This window comes from Populus trichocarpa, chromosome 4 (assembly GCF_000002775.5).
Source record: "Populus trichocarpa isolate Nisqually-1 chromosome 4, P.trichocarpa_v4.1, whole genome shotgun sequence".
NCBI lineage: Eukaryota > Viridiplantae > Streptophyta > Magnoliopsida > Malpighiales > Salicaceae > Populus > Populus trichocarpa.
The window spans coordinates 7,728,481-7,744,974 of record NC_037288.2 but is presented as its reverse complement, the minus strand read 5'-3'; the positions used below and the strand labels follow the sequence as shown (position 1 = coordinate 7,744,974).

The window sequence follows — 16,494 nt, the reverse complement described above, 5'->3', positions numbered from 1 at the left end:
CAACTTTTTAATTTGTAAGATTTGTTTCTTATTATTTTAATAAACTTGAAAAAAAAATATTCATAAGTTATTTTCCAACTCATTTTCCATAACATAATCAAACACTGAAAAATACTTTTCAATTTATTTTTTATGACACTAGTAAATATCAAAAAATAAATACTTTTCAGTAAACAAATGGATTGTAGTATATTTTTATAAAGGTTTAGTTCTTGATTTTACCATGTACAAACCCGAATTCTTGGCAAAGTAGTAGAGATGATTTAGCCGTATAGTTGTTACATCTTGTTAAACCCAATCTTGAAAGACATGGAGCTAACATGAGATGAATATTGGATTAACTAGATATTCATTCCATGAAACTTAAGTTAATTCAATAAAAATATAATCAGGTCTACAAGGAACATAAAATATTTTTAAGAAATTTATTTTCTTAAAAATAATTGACCTACGAAACAATAAAATCAAGCAATATCAATGAATGGGCACCTTCCCTTCATTGAATCCCTCCCTTTGTATTGCTCCCTCTTCCCTCTTCCCTCTCCAAAGCCTATAAACTTTTAAAGCAAAACAAAAACCATCGAGGAGCGGGCAGAAATTTCACAAGGATTCGTGAGGGCTTTCTGTCTTTCTCAAGCACTGACCAAGTAGAACGAATCACTCTGCTTACTTATCAGGTTCCTCTCTCTCTATACTTTTGAAGTTTCGAGATTTTTATTGCCTTTCTCAATAATTCTTTGAAGCAAGGACATGGGTTTTGATGCTTGTATGGAGATATATAGAAATGAGAAAGAAAAATTCAAACTTTTGAGGAACAATAGTGCTTAGTGACCCACGCCCACATGCCCATGGTTCGCAAATTGGTAGCAGCTGAATGTTTGAAAATTCTGTGAAGGTGAATAAATGTATGAATGTGTCTAATTCTGAGATTTTGGCAGGCAACGGAAATGTGAAAGTTTAAGGACAAAATCTTTTGGCTTGAACTTTGATCAAGCTTTTTCTTTTTTATTCAATCTGATACTTGAAGATGTTACAGTTACATGTTAGTTGCCGATGCAGAATGTTTTGCAATTGCTTTTAAAGGTAATAGCTGAGCACTTCATGATATTTGTCAAGATGTACAATCCTAATAGAATTCATGTCTCATCCGATACTTTGTCCTGATTGATTAGGTTAAACTTTGGCAAGAGCATGGCTTTGCTGCGTCGAACTTTTCCATCTTTGATTTCAACACCACTCAAGTATTCCATTCATCCACGTGTCTGCAGTTCTTGGTTTGAGGTGGCTAGATTTCTTCATGATGGCACAAAAACAGAAAGTGATACAGTTGTAAGCTCCATATGTGATTCATTAAGGAGAGGATATAACTGGGATACCCTGAATAGAAAATTTGAGTCTCTTCAGCTCAACAATTTGCTTGTCAAAAATGTACTGCTGGAATTGAAGGAACCAACCGATGCAAAACGGGCTCTAGGCTTCTTTCATTGGTCAGCAAGAAGGAATTTTGTACATGGGGTTCAATCATATTGTCTGATGATTCACATATTAATTCAAGCTCGGCTGATTATGGATGCTCAGGCATTGCTTGAATCACTTCTGAAGAAAAGTGTAGGGGATCCTACAAAATTTTTGGTTGTGGATTCCCTCCTTAGTAGTTATAAGATTATTATATCAAGTCCCTTAGTTTTTGATTTGCTGGTTCAGGCTTATGCGAAGCAGAGAATGTTTGAGATTGGTTTTGATGTATGCTGCCGCTTAGAAGAACATAGGTTCACCTTAAGCCTTATAAGTTTCAACACCTTGATTCATGTTGTTCAAAAATCTGATAAAAGTCCCCTGGCGTGGAAGATTTATGAGCATATGCTTCACCGAAGAACTTACCCAAATGAAGCAACAATCGAAAGCATGATCAGTGCTTTGTGTAAGGAAGGGAAGTTGCAAACAATTGTGAACATGTTGGATAAGATCCATGGAAAGAGATGCTCTCCTGTAGTTATTGTTAATACTTGTTTGGTATTTAGGATTTTAGAGGAGGGAAGAGTTGAACCGGGCTTGGCTTTATTGAAAATGATGCTTCGGAAGAACATGATTCTGGATACTGTTGCTTACTCTTTGATTGTTTATGCTAAAGTCAAACTTGGAAATTTGAACTCAGCAATGCAGGTCTATGAAGAAATGCTTAAGCGAGGTTTCAATGCAAATTCTTTTGTGTACACTTCATTTATAGGAGCTTATTGTAAGGAGGAAAGAATTGAAGAAGCAAATCAGTTGTTGCAAGAAATGGAAAACATGGGTTTGAAACCATATGGAGACACTTTTAACTTTCTCCTTGAAGGTTGTGCTAAAGCAGGAAGAGTAGAAGAAACTTTGAGTTACTGCAAGAAAATGATGGAGATGGGACATGTTCCCAGCCTTTCAGCTTTCAATGAGATGGTAGGAAAGCTGTGTAGAATAGAGGATGTGACACGAGCAAATGAGATGTTGACGAATTTGTTAGATGAAGGGTTCTTAGCAGACGAGATCACATACTCTAATCTAATTTCTGGTTATGCAAAAAACAATCAGATTCAGGAAATGCTCAAACTTTACTATGAAATGGAATATCGCTCACTCTCTCCTGGATTAATGGGTTTCACTTCCTTGATCAAGGGCCTCTGCAATTGCGGAAAACTAGAGGAAGCAGAAAAATATTTAAGAATTATGATAGGTCGATCTCTAAATCCTCGTGAGGATGTTTATGAAGCATTGATTAAAGTGTATTTTGAAAAGGGTGACAAAAGAAGGGCTCTTAACCTCTACAACGAAATGGTTTCTAAAGGATTGAAGCTTTGTTGCTCGCATTATTTAGGTGCCAGTACATAGAATATGGAAGGCTTCTTGCTGGATTAGAGAAATCTAGTGTGAGCTTTCAAGTCCCAGCATCAAACTGCCTTGGCAGGTTTTTGCTTGAATCTTGTGTAAAGAATCCTCAAAAACTTGAAATAATTTTTAGATTTTGTTTGATGGGTCCCGTTTCTTTCTTGATACGAATTAGAGAAATGACTTTATCAGACAGTAATGGTTTGGGATTTAACAATAAAGTTAACTGTCAGCCAAGCAGCAATACACCAACAATTTGGAATCTTCTGATGGTGCTTACAGGGAGTTTCTGCTAATCCATAGTTTTGAACTGCAAGTGTAAATTGGCTATTGATATTATTAAGGCTGTAGCAGATAGATAACCACTATTCCCTTCTTTCACATTTACAATCAAACCGATCCCATTCTTGATAAATTTCATATTGATCAGTGACAACGTTCTTCTTCAACTGCATTACAGTGGCCACTGAGAATACAAAAGGTTTTACTCGGTTTCAAATCATCAAAGCCTAAAAGACTGCCAGATCATGATACGAGGCAAAATGGAAGACACATCCATATAAAGGTAAAATATACGATAGAATTTAAGTTATTGAAAAATGTAGAAAGATAAATGCAGGACAATATAAGTAGAAATTCTGGTGGTAAATGAATAACTGTACATTTAGACGGCCAAGAATTCTATCAGTGACCTGTGGCACAAAAATTATCATGGATAGGAGCACAATCTTATAAGCAATTTGTCAAGTACTTTTATCTCTTCCATTAAACAAGGCAAAGCAAGACTCAATTTACGTAAAACTTCCGTACATCCAACTGTTCCACTATCCTGTCCTAAATGGTCATCCATAATCGTCCTTGTCCCACCAGAAAGTAGATGATGTGGATGTCAGATTGTTGTATGGAGCACTGGGTCTAGCAATGAGATGAATCCAATTTTGTGGATTTAATCTGGACAATGAGAAGAAATGAAGTCTACCCAGACAGCCTATTGCGACACCAGAACAGAGGATTTCAGGAAAGCCAACCGATTCTTGGTGAGGTTTATCTTCTCCTCTGCTTCCGCTGCCTTTTCTCAAACCCCATGGACAACATCCTCGGGAGCTTTCTCTACAAACTATAAAGTGAGGTAGATTGTAAGCATGTTGCAAAAGTGATATCAAGAGCTATGAATGTTAAAATATATTTATTCTAGGGTAAGAGACTAGCACTAGCAGTCTTACTTAACATCAAGATGTGCTATGGCCTAGAAAATTATAACCTTGGATCATACAAAATCCATAATGATCATGGTTCAGCAATCCCTTATTTTGAGGGGGAGATTTGTGGGCATAAACACATGTAAAAGTTGAGTAGAAAGATGCTCATAGTTTTTGAGAACTGAGACGAGCACCAAGTACATCATACTCTACTTGCATCTTGGAGAGGCGCTTTGAAAGGCGTTCTACCTCAGCAGATATATCAACCATATCTGCAAGAGGAAGATAAGCTTCTAGTCCCTCACTGGCAACCAGATGAACTGATTGGTTTGCATCCCCTAAAGCACAACAGAATTTACATCATTTAGAATTAAAAGTTCAAAGGCCAGTCATAAGTAAAGGAAAAATGAGAGAAGACAAAGTAATATATGTCATTTATAACTGGCCCATTTACAAGAAAGAAAACAAAAGGCGGAAACAAAGCAGAAAAAGCAAAACTGATTTGGAAATAAACATGCCTGGAGGAGAATCTGTGAAATGGACATTTTGTAGATCTAGCCTGGAAAGAAGAGCTAAGACTTCCTTCTTGTTCTGCATTGACAGTGATTTTTATTACCATGCATAGTGTGCACATGCACAAATTCAACAAACAGCCATGCTACAAAGTGTCCTCCTTAAAAAGGCTACTATTCAATCACCTTGCCTAAACATCTGTAAATTGCAATGGAAGAATGATATAGCAATGACATGTTTATAAACAGCATGCAAAGAAGTGGTAAGATGAATCCCGTGCACAATACCCTTTCTTTTATCAAATAGAAAACATAACATTTAATGAAAGAAACAGAGCTAAAAAGATAGTGAGAGCATAATTCACTATCCTTCAAAAAAAATTATTTGGATGGTTGGGGGCAGACCACTTCAAGTGCTAAAATATAACTTATGTTAGTTTTTCTTGGCATGAAAGGGCATTTACATGTTATAATCAGTTTGGGCAGCGGAAGTTTGAGAATTTATACAAGTAAGAATCCTTTTTCCTAGCTTTACTGACCAGAAGGCCAGTCTGTTTGCAGCATGTTTTATCTGTATTCCTCTCTTTTCAGAATTGTTAATATCTCTATTGCACTAAGAAATGATTTCTTTTGGCCAGGGGCCTTGGCCATGAGCTCAGGAGGTGCTTGGAGAGGGGGAAGAAAAGACAGCATATGAGACAAATGGAGTTGGAACGTAAAAGGTTCAAATTTTACAATGCCAGACCATTGAAAACCAAGGAATAAGAAAGAATGTTTATATCCTCACTTGATTATGCAAGCTAAATCTCTAGTTAAAACAGCACACTAATGCCCACCTACAATACAGATTAAGAAAATGGAGTGCACTGACAGATATATATTGGATGACCTCTTCACTTGCAACTATAGATGCAGATATACGCTTGGCTGGCTCAACTGAGTATTCTGCTCGAGCATTGCGAATTGCTCTAGTCTAATTCATAAGTAAAGATGGATTCATTATTCTTGTGGTTAAAAAAAGAGAGAGAAATACATATAAATTTTGTCACAGATTAACCAATTGAGTGAGCTGGAAATGGAAGTAGTTGTGTACTCACCAGATCTTGGAAATTTTCAAATTTTTTTATGGAGTTCGGAAGCTGTGGAAGTGAAGTCTGGGGCCAAGGAGATACTATAAGTGCTTCTTTCCGTTCAGGGAGTGCCTGTGTATAAATTGGAGGAAGTCAAGAATCAATAAAGTGAAACATATTGTCGTTGCATCTGTACAAATTTTTCAAAGTGACATAACAAGGAACATACTGCATCAACTTCAAACTCAAAGAAGTGATTTTTAAACTTGAACACATAATATCAACTTTTAAAATAAAAAAGTGATCTTTAAACTCAAATGTCAAAACCAACACGGTCACTTAAAGGAGTCCATTTCAGTTTGAATAAAAGATGGGTTGAGAAGAAATGTTCATGTAACGTCTAGTCAATAAAGTTTAGGGCAGAGTTGACAAGGCTTATATGCTACAAAATTGTTACCTGCCACAGTTCTTCAGTGACAAATGGCATGAACGGATGTAGCAATTTCAAAACATTTTCAAAAACATACAGTAGAACAGCCTGTGCCACTGACAAAGTTGAATCAGCTCCGGACTGGTAAAGGCGAGCTTTACTGGCTTCAATATACCTGGCCAAAGAGAAGGCATAAAACCATGGAAACAGCTAAAATCTTTAAACCAAAAAAGCAAGACATCGAAAAGAAAGCTACATTTGGAGTATAACAAGCACCAAATTTATCTACAGTTCTACATCTATGCACATAATAGCAAGCATGAATGTACATGCACAAGACAAGAAAAAACCACGAGTTTCACCAATAAGGAATGAAAAAAGGAAACAAAGAACTTATACCCTATATTTCCCCACTCTGTGAATCCAACGTTTTAAGGGATCAGTTGCCACTTTATCTAAAACATTTGTTCTAAGAACTAGCCTGTTAATGAATGAAAATTTTACCCTTCAAAACAGGAAAATGATAATGCTGAAAACCATGTGACATAGTTCATACGTACATACATGCACTGAATCTCAATCTCTATCTTTCTACCAAAGTGCAGCCTCTCACATGTATTAAGTGCTTTATGTATTGGGATAATTACATATAAGGGTTATGTTTTATATTCCAGAACCAGGAAATTTATTTATTGTCTACAGTATCTCTATTAAAATAAAGGTAAAAGTATTCCAAAGAAAAACTAGATAGATTTAATGTACCAATCAGCAAAATCACCAATCAGCAAAATCACTCCAAAAGAAATCATAAGTTTCCCTCCCAACGTCTCCAAAGAAAAACTTGTCATAGCTAGTTGTGACCATGTCAATAAGCACATGAAGTTTTGACACCTGAAATTAAACGAGGTTATTAGTTTAACTATAGAGATTTGACAATGGACATGATGCTTCATAGCTATTTTCTTACCACCCAACATTCTGGTAAAGGTAGCCTGGAAACAGACTCCTCTTTGTCAAACTGCAAGAAGAATAAAATTTGTTCAGTTAACTGAACAGGGCAATGCCTACAGTAAGCATAGAAAACGTGACAACAAAAAAACCTATGTCCTCTCAAAGAGGATAAAGAGACCTTACAATCCATTATAGCTTCCCAAGCAGATACATCAGTTTGACTGGGCAAATTCTGCAGCACAAACTTGCCTGCATTCCATAGTTTGTTGGTGAAAGCCTTGTTGGCAGTCAACCTCTCAGTAGACAAATTAAGGTCCTGGGTCAAAAAGCATGTATATTAGTAAAACAAAATAGTATCTGTTGTCAGTTTTAAACCATCCACATGCAGGAGGCAGATTGGCTCCGTGTATTTTTTTTTTCTTCAGAAAATGCCATTTAGTCTTGAAGGAGCAGTTTAAAGGATTATAAGACAGGAGAGAAACCTGGCCAGCAGTCCCTAGAGAAATAGTGAATCGTAGAGCATCAGTGCCAAACTCTTTGATTGTATCAAGGGGATCTATTACATTACCAAGTGTTTTAGACATTTTCCGTCCCTGAAAATATGACATGGGATATGGAGATAAAAGTGAGAACAATGCAAGCAAACTAAGCTATAGGAACAGCAACTGAGTAAAATGGTAATCACAATAAAAAGGGCAAAGTTGGTAAGTAATCCTTGCAGTAGTTATTTTTCCGTTGTCTTCATGAGTCGTGAGCTGCTGAACACATACATAGAGCTGTACATGGATTTATGAACAAATACATGCATATGAACAAATTTACAAGCACGCTCTACTCACTTGTGAGTCCCGGATAAGCCCGTGAAGATAAACATATGAAAATGGAACAGTCCCGGTAAACTCAATTCCCATCATGATCATCCTTGCCACCCAAAAGAACAAAATATCATGCCTGTCCAAACAACAGAAGCAAGTATCAATGGCAAATCATGAGGTAACAGAAGGCCATGGAGGCGGAAACCTGAAATAATGAAAAGGCAAGCAGCGGCAAAAATAGAAGCCATGCATATCAAGGGGAAAAAAACCACGTTTCAATGCAATTAAAGATAGTACCCTACAACAGGAAAGACATTCATCTTGTTATGAAGCCAGAAGGCAGGTAAATCACCGAAACTCTTAAATCCTGCCATTGTCACGGATAAAATTGACTACAACATGACTCAGGCATGGTGCCTCCAAGATGGGTGTTATAAGAGAGAATTTTGAGAAAGTTCTACCCTGGAGAGTTTTCCACAAAGTGGTTAGTCAATTCTCAAACAAACTTGAGCACTAGTTACTGCAAGCCAAATACTTTTATGGTGTTTTACCATTGTGCCAAGAAAAGAGCCGATTACTGATCAACTCTTTTATGCTGAAAATTGTTTCCAGCCTATTTATATGAATGAAGTTAGCACCGGTAGTCATAATTATGATGCAGAATATATATTCCATCAGAGTTGGCAGAAAATTATCACCAAAAGCCGAATCATAGTAGCAATGCCACGAACAAGAATAAAAGGGGTGAGAACTGTGACCAGTCCTGTGATGAAAGATGTTTCCCAACTCTCTCTTGCTCCCAAGCCATGAAATCTTCGTCTGTCAATGTTCACTCTACAAACAAAGAGTAGAAGTGCACAATAAACAACCCAAAACACCAGAAGCTATTTTGCTCCATACACAGCCTGCCACAGATTGAGGCTTGGCTGCCAAGCACTCTGGATATTCTTTCAAAACTGGCCAGGTTAATTGAAAGTTTCAAACCCCTCACTCAGCCAAACTGGTCACAAAGTATCAATCCAGCTTCAATTTCTTGAAAATGGGTTCCATATAAAATGATTAAACTACGGCCAGGATAAAAGACAATAACAAACCAAACAAGCAAGTCAGCAAGAGAAGAACATACCCAGTTTCAAGCATTGTTGTTGGATAAAACTTCCTAAAATCCTCTGCTGAAACATCTGGCCAACCAAGAGTACTGAACGGCCACAGAGCACTGCAGATGGAAATTAAATAAATGAGGTTAAGGAGAAGTAAATTCACTTCATTTAAAATGGTAATTCCATGGGGTTATGTGGAAAAAATAATTCCAGAAAACCATTGGTTATTAGGGGAAAAAAAATTAAAAAGTGATGAAAGATTCAAAATTCCCTCCAACAAAAATTACATGACTGATAAGAGATTGAGTGGTACATAAAGAATATCATTGAGGCTTCCACAATAGACACAAATGGTAGAGGATTAAAATCAATGCATAACCTTTGGTATCTATCTTTTTAGCAATGTTTATCACCATATCTAAACAGCTAGATTATTAAGGGAAACAATGTTTGGGAGAAGCAGGATTAACTGAAAGAAGAAAAGCCAATACAGAACAAAGTTTGCTGTTTATTCTATAACTGTTTGCACTTTTCTAGACCGAATCAAAACCATTTGCTGCTGTAGGCATTTCCATGAGAAAGTGATTGATTGTCCAACCTCTTTGATTCTTTACTTTACAATTTAAGCATTCACAACAAGAGATAAATCCTTACCACTCATAAAAAAAACAGACCTTGAAAACCAAGTATCCAGAACATCTGGATCTTGATAAATTTCAATATTTTTCCCGTACTTCTCACGAGCTCGCTCAAGAGCTTCATCAGCATTCTTTGCGACTATGTAATCTTCTTCACAGTTTTTTCCTAAAACATACCATACAGGTATGTGGTGTCCCCACCATAGTTGTCTGCTTATACACCAATCCTTGATGTTTGACAGCCAATGATTGTAAATCTGTCATCAACAAAAAGAAAGAACTTGACACCGAGTTTGGTAAATAGTAAATTTGGTTTTAAAGAAATTAACCACAAGCTGATGGAGTTGATGGAAAACCATGACAGAACCATACCCAGGTTGATATATATTGTTTCAAGATTAATGACGATTTGCATGGCTATGAAGGAGGAATAGATATGCCACATTGAAAAGTAATATCAAGCAGGATTGCAACTTACGCACGTTAGAAACTACTGGGATAGAAGACTAAGAAAAGAGCCAATAACTAAGCAGGCATAAGAGAAAGTCTAGTTGATCAAAATAGGAAACAAATGCAGAGAAACAAGGAATTTTTCTTAATCTTGCATACCTTCTCAAATCTTTCAGGCATTATGGTCAATTCTCCTTTTTCAACAGCACGAAGGGCCTTCTCAGCCAAGGGCTCCATGGTAACAAACCATTGCTTACTTACCAATGGCTCGATTATCTACAAGGAAACAAACATCATGACATAAAATTCCCTGTTGAAGATGCCTTTCACCAAAATTTAAATCCTTGAAATTTGGAAGGGTACATGTAAAGATAGTATGTACACACTTCTCCACCACGTTGGGATCATGGAACCCGTAGAGTGTGTGACTCCTTTTTTACAGCTAATCCTGTCTCCTCAAGTTCTGACCATAGTTTTTTTCGTGCCTCAAATCGATCAAGACCACTAACATTCCAAGATTTGTTTCCGCATGTTAGGCATACATAAATTCTCCAACACAAATTCTTTAACCTAAGATAATCATTTCAAGTCTCACCAGTACAATCCAGCAACCTCGTTAAGGGTCCCATCCTTGTTCATCACATTAAGTATAGGGAGACCAAGTTTTCTAGCAAGATAGTAATCATTATGATCATGTCCTGGGCTTATTTTCAACAAACCAGTCCCAAAGTCTTTATCAACATGCTGCCAAAATAGCAACCAGGTTATTTCCCTGAATTTTCAACTTGCTTTAAGGAACAGAAGTCCAGATTAAAAGTACATGGTTGACATAAAATTCAATAATAAACATGCACTATGGGGAATTCCCAAGGAAAAAATATCATGAACACAGACAACAAAGCAAAATGCAACAAGTATCAGAAAAGCATCTTTTACCCTGTCAGCGATGATAGGTACATGGCGGCCATATGTCATGGGTACAACTGCCATCTTTCCAATAAACTTAGAATAGCGGTCATCCTGCTTATCAAATATATAATATATTGAGCTGTCAGAATTTGCCAGAATCTCCTAAGAATACATATAAGAGCATGTACCACACACTCACACAACCAACTAAATGGCAGGAGATTTTATGATATCTGAGCCACGCCCAAACTGTACATACCATGAGTAGTTTATATATGCAGGTGGTTCAGCTATACCGCTAGAAAGAGAATACTGCTACACCTATTTCATCTTCTTTTTTTTCTATTAAATACAATGATATACTGTGACTAAAGAATGTGTGGATATGCTTTACCACAAAATGATTCAGTAAATAAAGTCCACACTGAAATTACAGAATGAAAGCCCTGAGGTTTAGTTAGAGGGCTTGCATGCTTTGTCACAATGAACATTAACACCATACTGTCTGATCTTCAAAAATCTTGAAACAATAATAAGAATTAGCTGATAGTTATCTCTCTTTTTTTCAGTGATAATGGCAGGTATGAATTAGATGAAATGAAATTATTGTCAATGTTTCACAAGCTTCTAATCATAAAGATTATCAAATTTTTGGATAGCTTAACACCATGTTGGTACTTATTAACCTATATATAATGATAAGGCATGTTCCTTAAATTAAGGATCTAAATAATCAATCCAAAAAATTTGTTATTTGCATCCTGATATAATAGTTTAAAGAGTTCATGTAGATTACATAAAATGCCCCTACCTTGGGATTCACAGCAATAGCTACATCACCAAATAAAGTCTCAGGCCGTGTTGTTGCTACTGTCAAGAAGTCACTCCTACAAAAGGAAGAAATATAAAAATTGCAATATGCATACAGAAGCAATCTTCTAGTAAGCTGTGGCAACATTGACAAGTTCACATAGCACTAACGCTGTACCCAGATAGTCAAGAATATGTTATATGAGTAAAAACAAAGTGGTACTAATTTTCATTGAAGATCTGCTAGACATCATATACTTACAGAGGAAATAAAGAAATAGTACAAGCGTAAATCTCCAATACTTACTGTCCAGCAACTCGATACTTGATGTGATATAAAGCGCCAGGTTCTTCAGAATATTCTACTTCCTAAGCACAAATAAAAAGAACTTATGTCAAACTATATTATTTGTAACAATAATGGAAAATCAATTGAGGCTGGAATCCAAAAATAGCATACCAAGTCTGAAACAGCAGTCTGCAGATTAGGAGACCAGTTAACCAAGTAAGAGCCTAGAAGAAAACATGAATTTAGGGAACCACTTATCACAATAACTAAACGACTGTTTAATATCCTAAATATAGGATACAGTGCATAGTTAAATACACAAACTGAAAGCCTAGAAATTGAAAAAAAGAAGGAAGAAGAAAGCAGCCCCCTACTCTTTAGCACCAATGAACAGGTATAACTTTGTAACCAGGATCAGACTGCAAGAACATGGATCCCCCCCTTTCCCCTTTAGTCGGAAAAAAAAAGAGCTCAAAAAGTTCAATACCTTGATAGATTAGACCTTTCTCGTGAAGCTTGATAAATGCCTCAATCACAGCTTCTGCAAAATTAGAAGGCATGGTGTCAGAATAAAAGATTATCTGATAAATGCAGTTAAGCATATCAAAAGTGCTTTTCAGGCACAATTAAATGAAGAGCTCTCCAAATGGAAGTCAAATAAAGACCAGAAGAGAGAGAGAGAGAGAGATGTGGCACCCTTTGCTAGCAATTTAACACTACCCATAAACTATCCCCACTCAGATACAGTTTTCTAGATTGGCCACTGTTCTACTTCTGCCAGTAAGAAAACTGCCTTAAGACTTAGCTGTTCATCAAGGGTGAAATGCTCTCTAGTCCAATCACAGGAAGCGCCGAGTCTCTTAATCTGATTTGTAATAGTTCCACCATATCTAAAAGCATAACAAGACAAGAAATCATAAAAACACCATAGGAAGTGGGATGCACTGATAACTGAAACTACTGCAAAACATAACAGTAGAAGCAATTTGAAGGTTGAATAATAACAGCAACCTTCAAAATTCAGCAAAACTACTGAAACTACTCTTTTGATTACATGTGGTCTATCAATTTATTTGGAATCCGAAACACATGGCAAGAAATTGAAAGCTGAAAAAAAAAGAAACAGGTGTGTGTTTTGTGAACTACAGAAGAAGGTAATGCTTGGTCAATCAGAAAACATAGATCCCATAAAGGAAAAAAAACAGGGGCGAGTTTGGGGTATATACTTCTCTTTCCACTCCCAAACTCGTTTTGTGAACTCCTCTCTGCTCAGATCATTTCTCTTAATTCCTTCAGATGCAAGCATTTTTTCTACAACCAACTGAGAAAAGAAGCACATTTATTCAAAAAGAGAATTCAAAACACACAAGCAATTCAAGCAATACTTCATCAGAAACTTATTGCCAAAAACATAAGCAACAAGAAAAGTAGTGGAAAGACTGAAAATCAATACCCTAAAAGTCAAATCTAATATAATACGATCCCTATATAAACAGTTTAAGAGGGGATCTTCATTTCTCCAAGAAATGCAACTAAAGAGTTAGGGAAACAAAGTTAAAGGAAATCTCCAATATTGATAATAGTTTTATGGAAGGCTTAAGTGAAAAATGGACTTTTTTTCTGTTAAAAACAACCCAAAAGGAGAATCAGTCAATACACTAATATCAGTATAAACAGACAGTCCATAAACAAACCTGAGTTGCAATACCAGCATGATCTGTACCAGGAAGCCACAGAGTTGGTCTTCCCTTCATGCGATTGTATCTAACCATGATATCCTAACCAACAAGATTACCAAGTTAAAAAAAAAATTCAAAAGGTAGCAGATTTGATACACGATACTAGTAAGACAGACAGCTGGCAAAATGTAAATGTAATTGTGATATACAATAAGAACACCACTTAATATTTCTCAAACTCGGTTCTCCAAATTGATTAAAAAAGAATCAAGAGCACATTATCATGCAGTTGTAAGTCTGTAAAAAAGTAATATCCTCTGCATATACCGTGTTCTGGAGAAATTTAAAATGGCATTGATGACATAGAATGAGATGGCTAAAAAAGCCTCTCATATCATTGATGCAGAGTATTAATGGGATATGCAAAGAGAAAAGTTCACAGAAAAGTCAAAAGAGTGATTGATAAAATTGGTGTTCTTGTGCATAAACACACTCCATCCATGCATCTTAACTTTAGTTGTTGGTTTTAAAATTTGCTTTCCTTAAGACAAGGAACTTTCAAGAATAATGTATCTCCAGAATTCTTCATCATTCAGAATATAGTCAGCAGTTTAGGGGCCTCTATAGCATTTTCTTTTGCTATAAGCCTTAGATGATTATATTCAGACAATCATTCCATGTTGTATCACTTATATCTTACAATCAAATTTTTTCTCATTTGCATAGTTATTGTATCCCTATATTTGAACCAGAAAGATATGGTATTCACTTTTTTTCCTTTTTTATTCTTTGAAGAAAGCTTCAAACATCTTCTCTGCATGCCGAATAAATAGCAACTACAGCTACAGCTACCATTTTTCACTATAACTGATTCATTAACCAAAAATGAAGCGAAAGTTAGAACAATTCTTAAAAGCAACAACTACGTAACCACATCCAATGATCAAATAATAGATAAGAAGTGCATCAACAGGAGTGTAATGTCCATAGTGAGTTATAATTTCCACCTACCATTTAGAAGGATGGCCTAGGAGACAAACTAGGTGTCTGCACTCTACATGCAGTTGATATTTTGTTCTTTGGAGGGCAAAAAGCTAATGTGAGGCAACCCCCCCCCCCCCCACCCCCAACACCCTAGCTGAGCGGTGGCTCAAAAGCTGTTGAAACCACAAAAGGATCACTCCCCCGGTCAAAACTTGGCTTAAAAAATCCTTGAGATTCCCACCTAGCATCCAACAATTAGATGATGTTACCATGAATGAACATATGCTAAGACACGTTTAGAAGAAGCACAGCACCATTTGCATATGAAAAATCTATCAAGTAATATATTTACAGAATGTAAGATGAAATTAGAGTATGGTCAAAGAAACAGTACCGGTTGTAAATTCGTTCTTCTGAAGAAAAATCAAATGACCTTGCGATTTCTGGGGAAGTAAATACACCATTTTCTGTTGCAGAAACAGCAACTAAAAAGCAATAAAAAAGCTATTAAGCTACCAAAAATAGTTCTATAAACAAACTCAAAAATTAAAATATAGCTTCAACAAAATCCAGTTTTATCACTAAAACGAAACAAGTATTAAATTCCTTCGTATTTCTATTCAACAAATTCACAAACTAACATATAAAACTACATTTCTATACATAAATTAACATTTTCAAATTATTAGCATAGTTAGTTATCCAAAGCAATCAAGAGATGCTCTAACAGGCTTCGATACGCTTCACATGATTTTCAAGAACCCTACCTTCCACCGTTATTACAGCTTTACTTCACCCTTCGATCCTCGCTTCAGTACAATTTTTTCAAGAACTTAGCGATTTCATCCCTTGACAGTTATGGTTTTGAAAGAAAGAACTAGAGAGAAAAGTAAACTCTGAATTGTATTCTACTTTGCCAAATTTGTTACAACAATCACACCTTTTTTAGTTACAGCTAATCTTTTCACCAGCTGAACAACTAATTGGATTGATATTCTAAAATCCTACTAATCACGTCGACACTCAATACAGTTGATTATTACCAGCCGTTGATCACATTAGACTACAGTCAATATCAGAAGTTTCAGACTTTATAATCTCAATTTTCTCTCAAACTGAACTAAAAGCAGATGTTAATTAACAAAAACAAAAACCCATTTTCTATTACACACAAAATCAAATTTTGAAACTTCACACAATCCCAAGTTTCAAACTTTATAGTCCCAATTCAGAATTCAAAGTTTAAAATTTAAAAAGATAAAAATTTTACGGTTAGTAACAATGGAATCACCTGTAAAGAATCTGGGTTTGGTGAGAAGATTGAAACGGAAGTGAGAGAGTTTGATGGGGCAACGGCGTCGTTTAGAGAAGAGAAGAGGATTGAGCCTGTGGGCAGGGGAACAAGAAGATAGGAGAAATGAAGAAGAGAGTCTCATTAGAAGTATCGTATTTTTTATGGGATTGTGTGTAAAAGATGGTGGCTTTTGGAGAAGTGAAGGGAAGAGATAAACCCTGTCAAGGGAGGGAGAGGAGTGGAGAAGAGAGGGAAAGAGAAACAAAAGTGGATCATGTTTTCTGTCACATTGAATTCGGTCAAACGTCATATTAGTCCCTTCTATTGTGATTAATTCTTATTTCATCCTAAGAGTAGGAAGCTTGTCTATAGGGTTCCTAAGATTTTATACTTCTCAGTTTGGTCCTTCCTTTGATATTTTCTATTAGATTATCATCCAATAGGAACTTTTTCAGAGAGAAATGGCAAAACAGTTAATGATAACAATAGCAGGGGTCGATTGAGA

General features: G+C 36.1%; 1 protein-coding gene and 1 pseudogene across 3 annotated transcripts; one reads left to right on the top strand and one right to left on the bottom strand.

Annotated features, from left to right (window-relative positions):
* The first annotated feature begins 365 nt into the window (after positions 1–365).
* On the top strand, positions 366–3,003 carry LOC7493541 (pentatricopeptide repeat-containing protein At1g66345, mitochondrial). 3 transcript variants are annotated; one of them, XM_024599227.2, is made up of 3 exons: positions 367–677; positions 939–1,083; positions 1,173–3,003. In XM_024599227.2, exon 3 carries the CDS (start codon positions 1,192–1,194, stop codon positions 2,860–2,862), a length of 1,671 nt encoding a protein of 556 aa, XP_024454995.2. In that variant the 5' UTR covers positions 367–677; positions 939–1,083; positions 1,173–1,191; the 3' UTR covers positions 2,863–3,003. The 3 variants fall into 3 exon arrangements, with proteins under 3 accessions (XP_002305195.2, XP_024454995.2, XP_024454996.2); XM_002305159.4 differs by lacking the exon at positions 939–1,083 and having other exon boundaries at positions 366–677; XM_024599228.2 differs by having other exon boundaries at positions 367–1,083.
* Positions 3,004–3,473: 470 nt separating this feature from the next.
* LOC18097591 (valine--tRNA ligase, chloroplastic/mitochondrial 2-like) lies at positions 3,474–16,262 on the bottom strand (annotated as a pseudogene).
* Between the last annotated feature and the right edge of the window lie 232 nt (positions 16,263–16,494).

Bases quoted from the DNA above. Each gene is read 5' to 3' on its own strand.
- LOC7493541 (XM_002305159.4), top strand. From the start codon at position 1,192: ATGGCTTTGCTGCGTCGAACTTTTCCATCTTTGATTTCAACACCACTC.